The 10,146-nt window shown below is 47.0% G+C and overlaps 1 protein-coding gene across 3 annotated transcripts; it reads left to right on the top strand.

Annotated features, from left to right (window-relative positions):
- Positions 1-550: 550 nt before the first annotated feature.
- On the top strand, positions 551-8,525 carry tmem248 (transmembrane protein 248). 3 transcript variants are annotated; one of them, XM_037467998.2, is made up of 8 exons: positions 551-913; positions 1,956-2,114; positions 2,717-3,005; positions 4,684-4,834; positions 5,030-5,213; positions 5,566-5,747; positions 6,491-6,596; positions 6,875-8,525. In XM_037467998.2, the coding sequence occupies exons 1-7, from the start codon at positions 911-913 to the stop codon at positions 6,546-6,548; spliced, it is 1,026 nt and encodes a 341-aa protein (XP_037323895.2). In that variant the 5' UTR covers positions 551-910; the 3' UTR covers positions 6,549-6,596; positions 6,875-8,525. The 3 variants fall into 3 exon arrangements, with proteins under 3 accessions (XP_037323895.2, XP_037323896.2, XP_037323894.2); XM_037467999.2 differs by having other exon boundaries at positions 6,491-6,575; XM_037467997.2 differs by having other exon boundaries at positions 6,491-8,525.
- Positions 8,526-10,146: the final 1,621 nt, after the last annotated feature.

The following is a 10,146-nucleotide window of genomic DNA, read 5'->3' on the forward strand; positions in this document are numbered from 1 at the left end:
CCTTTACATAATAAGACATTACCCACTGTTGATTTCCATGCCTCCCTTGAATAAACATGGGCAAATTACTGTTAATGATTACATGTAATACAAAGTTGTCCTTTTGCCGTGATAATAACTCATTGAATCCAACATCCACACACGCACCCGAAGCTTTTGATGCTGTTAATGTTCTTGTAATAACAGTAAAAAAAATGTAATCTTTAACTAAACAGCATTCTATAGTCCAAAGAAGAATTGTCCTTGTTAAATTCTCATTGTTTTATTTGGTCAGAGTTAATGCTGCCTTGATTGACTCTCTAATGTGGTGAATCAACAGTATAGCACCTACAATAATGAATACTTCCATATCATTCGTGTACAATTATCTTCATCATCTTTCCCAGGGGAGACAAATCAACGGTCAATTAAAAACTCTAAATGAGTGACGCAAAACACGCAAAACATATCCGCCAACCCCGCTCGCACTTCACATATCCGACGGTCCCTAAACGCAGCAGAAAGCCCTCAGACGTTTGTAAACACGACGTAAAATGACGCACGCGTAACCATCACCCGACGCCGTGGACGTCAGGTCCCGGGCGCTACGCAGTGCGGGTGCACGGACGCCATGTCGGAGGGGACGAGCCAGAGACGGAATTGACGCTGTATTCCCCGACTGTGTGTACGCGAGAGATAACTTCTCGTCGCGGCAGCAGGCGGACCACAAAGGCGAAGAATGGGAAGGAGGACACGCGGTGCTCCACACGCTGAAAGTCTGGTCGTCTCCACCGAACACCGACTTTTGCTCTTCAGTCGCTTTTTTCCCGGAGGAGCTAACGTTAGCTTGCTAGCGAGCAACAACATTAGCTTGTTAGCAAAAACCGCTGCCTTTTAATTGCGGACCTGCCAGCTAGCATCCGTCGAAAAAATGGTAAGAGCCGCGTGGTTTGGTGAGGTTTACAGTCATTATTGTGGGGGGGGGGGGGGCAGTGTGCCGCTTTGATTCCTTACGGTCACATTGCTGTCACTCCCCGGGAATAATTGTCCGAGGTACCTCAACGTGAGCTAACGTTAGCTCACAGAGCTCCGAGGCTGACAGCTCGAGTCACCTGAATGGGGAGGAAGCACAGTTTGTCCTCAACGGAATAGTCCGCCTCATTTCCCCTCAAAGATATTTTACCTTTTAGAATTCTTACCAAAAGCTGCAGTGATTTGAGGGAGCGTCATGACACACGTAGTTTAGCCTTTTTGACACGAAGTGGGAATGTTGTTAAATGATGGGCATTGGGGCTGTACCGTTAGTAAAAAGATAAAACTCAAACCGTGTGAAACTGGCCGGAGTGAAATCAGTTCATGATAAACTCCAACAAAGTTCTCTGGTTCGTAAAGCAGTTGATCATATGTCATTTTTACTGGAGCAGTAACCGGATTTACCTGCTTATCATGTGTCCTGTGTGTGTGAGAGGCGTGTTTTTTACGCAGAAGCGATCAGAAAGACACGTAGATTCAAGCTGCACTTCCTTTTTTAATTGTTTAATTGTAACCCTTCAAACCACAAAACAGGTTCCTCTTGTGCCGACTTCGGCAGACCTTTGATCAAATGTTGTGGGCAATACATCAATTGGTTTTGAGAGTTTATGGCCAGGCATTTATTATCCATTGTTCAGGTAACAGCTGAGGCAACAAGGAATTACAATGTTATAATGTGTTCAAAGGGCATCTTCTCAAATATAGTACTGGTGAGAAACTTCAAGGAAGCCACTAGTTAGAATTTTACATTTGTATACATTTATATGGTGCAATATAAAAGTGTGATCAGGAAGCTGTGAAAATGTTGTTGCTCCGTGTAAAATCTTCAATGTTTTATTATCCGTTGCACCTGTAACAGATAAAGAGTAATATAAAAATAGTTGTGTTCACCCCTCTAATGCACAAGATCATTGCTGAAATGTTGGCACATTCTGCCTCTGCAGGTGTACCTGTTAAATCCTGTAGAGAACCTGAGGAGCTACATCAACAACCGTCCCCCGCTGGTCATTTTTATGATCAGCGTCAGTGCGGTGGCCATCGCCTTCCTGACCATCGGCTATTTCTTCAAGATTAAGGAGATCAAGTCTCCAGAATTGACAGAGGTGAGTCAAATAGTTTCTTTTTTCTGTCCTTTCCACCTGGCTTTAATACGCATCACGAAAGATCCAATAAAAACAGTCAAAGTGTGAATCTAGTGTTGCATTGGTACCCGTCTACGGCGCATCAGTGATATTTGTGGCATGAGGTGCCTGCGACTAGATCAAAGGATATTAAAAGACAATTCCCACCACAGCCTGCTGCCATCTGGCAAGATGTACACAAGCATCGGTCGTCGTCACCACGGACTTCAGACCAGCTGCTTCACAGCGGCTGCGAGATTCCTTATTTCATCTTTCTCGTATCGTTCTGTAATTTAGCAAAACGAGACGAAAATCTGCAACCTTGATGTAAGATTAAATTACTTGTAACCTTGGTGTTGGCTCTGAATAGGAAGCATGTAGCATACAGGGAGTATCCTCCCCTGTTGGTTTGTAATGATTGTGGACATGAAATGAGTTTAGATATCATCTGGTTTATAATCAAGTTAACATAAGCTTTGTGCCTGGACATCACCATTTCAGTGTGGGAAAGCCTTCGTTGACTCATTTTAACCGGGTCACAGCTGTTTGGTTGATCGCAACATATGGTCCCCCCCCCTCCTCAGGACTGGAACACCTTCCTGCTGCGCTTCAATGAGCTGGACCTCTGCGTGTCCGAGAACGAAACCATAAAGCATGGCCTGAACGAGTCCACCACGCCGGAGAGCATGGTGGTGACAAGCGGCCAGGCCCGGTCCAGCACCCAGGTTCCCCTCCTGCTGGACGACTCGGGCGCCGTCAACATCTCGATCCCCATCACCCTCACGTTGGACCCCCAGCGCCCGTTCGGAGGGTACTCCCGCAATATCACCCACCTGTACGCCACGGTGCTGGGGCAGCAGGTCGGCCTCTCTGGTAGGGGCCTTTTCCTCATCGGTTCTGGTACCTTTGTGTTATTCAACGAATGTTCAGATATGAAAATAAATATTTTATTGTAGGGGTAAAAACAACTGTACCGCATTAGCACTTTAAAAATGGCTCAGTAGTACTTTCTGTCTTCAGCCACACAAGTGTGTGTTTTTAAGTCATGTTGGGTTGATGTTGCTCAATGTGAAGATCAACACTCTGAATCGTGCCGATGGGTCGACCTTCTGGTGATCTGCGCTACTGAGCCGCACGCGCTCCCCTCACACAGTCCCTGCTATTGTCCCGTTGGCATTGTGTTTCAGTCAACAGCGCGTGGTCCGGTTTCATGTGTTTGCTGCGCCGAGGTCATTCTCTGCCTTTCGATGGAGGGAGTTTGTCCTGCTGTCGGGTTTGGACTCGCCTCTCTGAGGGCACTTCCTCATGGTGAGCGCTGGGGAACATTAAGCTCTTCCTGCTCGGTCCTCCTGTAGGTTCACAAAGCACAACAAAATCAAGAGGCTTTGTGCTTCTTAATGCCTCTTTTTGTCCCCCCCGCCCCCTCGGTTTATGTCGGCTGTAAAAGCGTCCCAGAGAAACAATTAAAGTTCCCAAGAAATAACGGAAGAAGGAAATGAAATCTTTAATTGAAATGAGGTCAGCCGGGCGGAACTCTGTTTCACTTTGGTAATGGATTCTGCGTCAGTGGACACGAGATGTCTCACACACCGGCTTCCAAGTGAAGACGGGTGCATTTTGTTATTCCGCAACCTTTTGACAGTAATGTTGCACCTCAGAGGGGATATGGTGGTGCAGCAATGCATATATCTGTATGTGTTATGAGACCTCACTCTGTCAACACGGCCCGTTTTGTCCTTGAAATGAATCTTTTGAGAAGGGTTGTCCGGGTTGTAGAGAGCACAATGTAAACAAAGACGGTTAATGAACCTCGCGGTGCCACTGACTCGGAAACTGGATCCGCTCTTTGCAAACAACACGCGTCGGTTTTAAATCCGCTCGACTCGATGAGCAAAGTGAAGAAGGAGCAGCAGACGGTGCACTTTAACATTGGAAAATAACATTGTCTTAACTATTATATATATTGTATATTTTCAATGATGCCATTTAAAATATTGAGTCTATTAACACTTTGTTAGCCTCCTGGACATGAACGTTGCAACATGGGAGGCCACTACTTTCTGATGCATTTAGCACAAAAATCACATCGACCCTTTTGAAAATGTCACGTTGTCCCCTGTGTTTGACTTTGCTCGGGAGGATTTGGAGACTCTGTGTCCATGTTTGTCCCCCTTTTGGATTAGCAATTATGTTGACACAGGCACTTCATTATCAGTCACACCACGTAGTGTGACTGATAATCTTCTAATTCCCTTTTGTTATTGCGTGAGCCTACACGCTGCCGCCGGGGGAGTCGGATGCCGGTTGTTTACCCGTCAGGGCCGAGGGGGCCGCATTCCTCAGGCCTGTGGGTTGTTTCAGCCCGATTGTGGCTGGAGGTTAATCCCATGTCAACGTGACGGTGATGTGGATCTGTAGGAGGCCTGTGAGGTGCTCACGTCTTAGAAGTCCAGCGCCGTCTTGAAGCAACTTGAGAAGGAAAAGAAATAAACGCTTTGTCCTTGAGTTATAATGCTCTCATTGTGTTTTGTTTTATTCTGTGTGTGCGCAGGCCGCGAAGCCCACGAGGAGATGAACATCACTTTCACCCTGCCGGCATCCTGGAACTCGGACGAGTGTGTGCTGCACGGCCACTGCGAGCAGGTGGTGTTCAGCACCTGCATGACCATCGCGGCGGCCAGCAACGTCTTCCCGGTCACAGTGTGAGTTGGACCGACTCGTGAGACCCGCGCGCTGACGTTTGGGGAATCGACGCCTCCTTTTCATTTAGTCTTTAAGCCCCAAAACGGCCTCAACGCGGCTCATTTCATGTCCCCCCGTGACGGTGGTCGGCCGCCCGATCGCGTCGGTCGTCGTGGACACCGGTCAACGGCGTGTCTCTTTGTTCTGGTCTGCAGGCAGCCGCCGCACTGCGTGCCAGAGACGTACACCAACGCCACGTCTTGGTACAAGGTGTTCACCACCGTCCGCGACTCGGACACCAAGTACAGCCAGGACTACAACCCGTTCTGGTGCTACAAGGGGGCCGTCGGCAAGTTGTACCACGCACTCAACCCAAAGCTCACCGTCATCGTCCCTGACGTGAGTCTCCGCCTCCTCTTTTTCCCTCGCGGCCAAAAGTCAGACTTCAAAGAAGAGAAAAAGTTCTGTTTTTTATTTATTTGTTTTTTGATGTGTTCTAAAATTAGCTGTTACCCTGCATCTGTACATCTCTATCGCTCTAATATCTTCAATTATGTTTAAAAAAGTAATATATCCTGTTTCACTCAAACATTTTAACGCTAAGCAGAAATAGAATTAAAACTGTCAACGCCAGTGTGCAATACTTTATTTAGATTTAGTCTTCAGTGCGTTTGGCATTTAAAGGCCTTTCAAAGTTTAGTTTTCAACAACCGTTGATTAGTAAGCGAAATCTTTCCTCCGACCCCACCAGGATGACCGCTCCCTCATCAACCTGCACCTGATGCACACGAGCTACTTCCTGTTTGTCATGGTCATCACCATGTTCTGCTACGCGGTCATCAAGGGGCGGCCCGGCAAAGCGCGGCAGCCGAACCCCGACTCGGGTCCCGAGAAGCTGCAGCCGACACCAGCGGTGCTTTATGACGACAACAGGTAGCTTCACACTGCTGCTGCACGTCTGCCTGCTGCCGTGAACCACTTTAATGACGCTGATTAGACGGCTTCTGATCCTGATCCGACGAAGAGCCGTCTCGTTAACGGATGCCGGGCTTCTCCACTGGTGGAAATCGATGCAAAACTGAGATTGATAACGACTCATTACTCTGATTGATGACATAATTCCACATCATCATTTCACGCAAGTTAAAGATACTGATTCAGGGTTCAGGGAAAGGTTTGAATGACAACGTTATTATATGAATCTACTTCTTTTTATACATTTGTAAGATGATTAAATTAAATATAGAAATATGAATTGGGAGAGAAATGTGTCTCTGCTGCTCTACTTAAGCTTTGTTTAATCTGTGATAATCACGGCTCATTTTCTGAAGCTCCACATGAAAGCTTTCTGCTTGTTGTGAGGCAGCAGCAGGAAATGTTTGCTTAGCTTAGTTTAGCTTAAGTTAGCTTAGCTCAGTGGCTGCGAGCGTGCCGCTCTTTGAAGGGAAACTTCAGTCCTTCACTTGGATGAGGATTATTTCTGGAGTGATTTGCTCTCAGCGGGGCTCCTTAAATATGTAAGATATTTGATGTACGTGCGTCGTTCTCATAGCGCCACTGTTTTCTGTTTCCTGCTATACACACAAACTCATTTCAATGAACTACTTCAACCTGGTGTCTAAAGCAGTTATTGTTGCTGCATCGACCCTCTGAACCCTGTTCTTCTCGTGTTGCAGGTGGCGCTGTCAGAGGGTTAAAAAGGCCTCGGAGGACTCGCTCAGAACGTACCTGTGAGGTGGACGATATGAATAAACATACCAGGTGCCTAGTGAACCCTGGAAGGTACTACAAGGGACACAAAAGCTCTCTGAATGCGTAACTCTGCAATGTTGGGTTTTTCCAACCAAAGATATACAAGTGCCTGTATCTGTCGTGTACATATTTGTAGAAACTCTTGATTTTCTGTGCAAAACTTCATTTCTTGTTCTTTCTGCCTGAGTCCCCTGTGTGCCATGTCCAGAACACGCAGTACGTTTAAAAAAAGAAAAAAAAAAAGAAACGAGCAGCAGAAGGCCGGCGCCGAGAACCACGCAGCCATCGTTTGTTTTTTCCTCTTCTAGCAATCACTCGCTCGCCCGGAGAGAAAGAAGAAGAAGGCGGCGCAGCGTCCGCGTTGATCACAGATCTGAGAGCTGCAGATGTTTGTGGACGATGAGAAACTCTCCGTTAAGTGCAAACGCCTCACTAGTGACTCGCCGTTCAGCTTCAGCACTTTCCTCTGCATCCGAGGTCGGACCAGGATGGAGTTATTTAATTCAAAAAAAAAAAAAAAAAGAGCAATTCTGTGTGTGTGTGTGTGTGTGTGTGTGTGTGTGTGTGTGTGTGTGTGTGTGTGTGTGTGTGTGTGTGTGTGTGTGTGTGTGTGTGTGTGTGTGTGTGTGTGTGTGTGTGTGTGTGTGTGTGTGTGTGTGTGTGTGTGTGTGTGTGTGTGTGTGTGTGTGTGTGTGTGTGTGTGTGTGTGTGTCTGCAGCGTCAATAAACAAAGCCAAGTATTTAGGTGATTCATTTATAAGCAGCCAGGAGTAAAATAATGAGTCCAATTGTCTTTGTTTCCCGATGAGCTTCTCAGTAAATAAGCTTTTTTTTTATTTTTTACAACAGTTATAAAAAAATTACTTTCTGCCTTCTTTCCCCTCTGCGTCTGCCTCTGGTGTTTGACCCTCCTCCTCCACCCTCTCTGTCTCCTCCACGACGACGGGCCTGTGGTTTGGAATCAACCTGGTGATCTGAGTCTGCTCGGTGTAAAATAATGTGCTTTTATTTGAAGTGAATCTTGAGTGTTTTGCGGTCTTTTGGGATTATTTTTGCACCTTTTTGCTCCTGTGATATTTCTCACATGACATTTTTTTCTTTTCTTTTTTTACATCCAAGGTCACATGTCAACATATTGAGCTGTATAAACTTGGTTGCAATTGGACAAAAAAATATATAATTATGTATTAGTATATAATCATATTTGTACAACCATGCTAGTATATTTATGATTTAAATCATTTAATTTTCTATTCTGTAGTCCAACAAAGACTGTGTTTTGAAGGAGAAATGTTTTGATGAATGAAAGGCGGCTTTAGACTGAAAGCAAAGATTTAACCGGGAACAGTAACGGAAAACAAGCGCACCTTTTTCCCCAAGCGCCACTGTCACGTGACGTGAGTCAAAAAAACAATGAACACAAATGTGAAATCTATCTTTACCAAATGAGGCAATTTGGAGTCAAATCTAAAGGAAAAGTAGAGAATGAATTAAGTCCAACTCCGCCTTTAATATTTATGTACAACTCTTAAAAACAGAAATGACATATTGTTTCTTACCTGTTATTGTTTTATTCCATAATGGACGTACCTGTTGAATGTACTTTTTCTCTTTTTTTTTCTTTTTTTTACAAGCAGCGTAATCTGAATCTGAGATTCCAGTGATTTCCTAGTTTTTCCAGTTTTAAAGACTTTACTTGAATGGTGTTTCTGTTCCTGTGGTCTCGTCACATTATTGAACCATGTCATGGGAGGTGGGTGAGCTTTGTCACACTGTATGAGCTGTGAAGTGAATGAAGTACCCCCCCCCCCTCACCACCCCCCATTTAGGTTAGAAGTGCATCGCTCTAATTGCAAAAAGGCCTTAACGTTGTACAGTTTAAGTTTAAGTTAGTCACAGATCTCGTATTGTAACACACCAGCTTGACAGAATAAATCCATTTTAGCACCTGTGAGGTCACATGACCGCCTGTACCTTCAGAGAGATGGATTCATATCTAAAGAAGCAGATTCCAGCTGTCCACCACATGCCCCCCCCCCCTCCTCTGTCCCGTCGGCAGCGCTTACAAGCGAGTATTATGCCGACTCTGTGCCTTCCCCCCCCCCCCCCCCCGTGCATCCAGTCGGAAGGACCGTCCCCCGTTTCCCTCCCCAGTGGAACTGCTGTAACTGAACTCAAGTTTAAATAAACCGTCTCAGAAGTTCACCACCACTCCGTCCCCGAGCCTCTTTCTCTTTAATTAGTTCCACTAATCTGATGCTGGGAGTGAAATGTCACAGAAACATGGGGGCTCCAGCTGCTCCTCCAGGAGAACCGTCTCCCGGGCAACCGGTTTCTACCAGAGACGTCTGAGGCCCAGGAGAGACACGCGTGGGACAGTGTCCCTCACGGACGAGCTGTTTGGACAACGATGGGGCTTTGATTTGATCTGTTGTCAAATAACAGCAGACAGAAGAAGAAGCTGCAAAGCCACCAGATAGAATGCAAGGTGGTAATCAAGAACACCTGTGTTTCCTCCTGGTGGCCACCTGTTGCTCCAGGTGTGCGCTGTAAATACACAGCATTTAACACACAGGACCACTGGGGCAGAAGTCACAGATGAACGTGTGAAACCTGGCCCTGTGACCACTAGAGGGCGACGTCAGCTGACACACCTCAACCACGAAGCCAGAAGACACATCAGAGGTCAGAAGGACGCAGCTCATAGAGTCCCCACGCGCGCACCCTCAGAGAGAAGAAACCCGCAACACCAACCAGCGCTTTGGGGGCCTCCACTCGTACACGCCCCCAACCCCCCCCCCCCCCCCTCCCCGGCCGTGACACCCGTGGGTGCAGCCGGGTTCCTGCCCACCCGTCTAATGGCGGCACTCCACGCCGGAACAAAGGAGCGTGAGGTGTGCAGAGGTGGCACCGAGGTAAAGGTCACTCCTCGGCTCCCTCATTTAAACTGAATCCCTGAGTGGTGGGGGAGGAGGGGGGTGAGGGGGGGGGGGTTTGGAGGTGAGGGCCCTCGTTAGGAGATCGTTAATCAGGTTTCTCCCGACCTGCCGGGCAGTTTGGCGGAGATTGTTGATTCTTTTTTTTGTGCCGCAGCTGAATGAACAGTGTAAACAGAGGCCTGATTGTGAACACAGCGGCCTGTCGGCGCCTAATGGACCTCCCTCCCTCTCTCTCTCTCTCTCTCTCTCTCCCCCCCCCCCCCCCCCCCCCCCAAACTAATGATCTACGGCGTCGCCTGGGAAAGAAATGCAGCTCAGTGTGTGGAGGCATCAGGGTGCAGTTTGGGCCGCATGTGTTGGAAATAAAAGCCCAAACCCAAGTCGTTATAAAGGAGGGAGACGTTCCTGCCTGAAGAAATAAAACCTCAGTCCACTTTTATTTGTTATAGTTTTTGGCATCGTTTCCATCAGGTAAATTAACATGTTGTTAAAATGCAGGAGCCAGAAATCAGCTTAAAGCCCCGGCGCCACGTGGTCGTCACTCAAGGGCCTCGTTAGAGGGAGTGTTTCATTCATCCTCAGTGTTTAGAGGCCCAATCCCACACTAAATTGTTTCTTTTGAGTCCAATTGAAAGATATAC

This window comes from Pungitius pungitius, chromosome 16 (genome assembly GCF_949316345.1).
Source record: "Pungitius pungitius chromosome 16, fPunPun2.1, whole genome shotgun sequence".
Taxonomy (NCBI): Eukaryota; Metazoa; Chordata; class Actinopteri; order Perciformes; family Gasterosteidae; genus Pungitius; species Pungitius pungitius.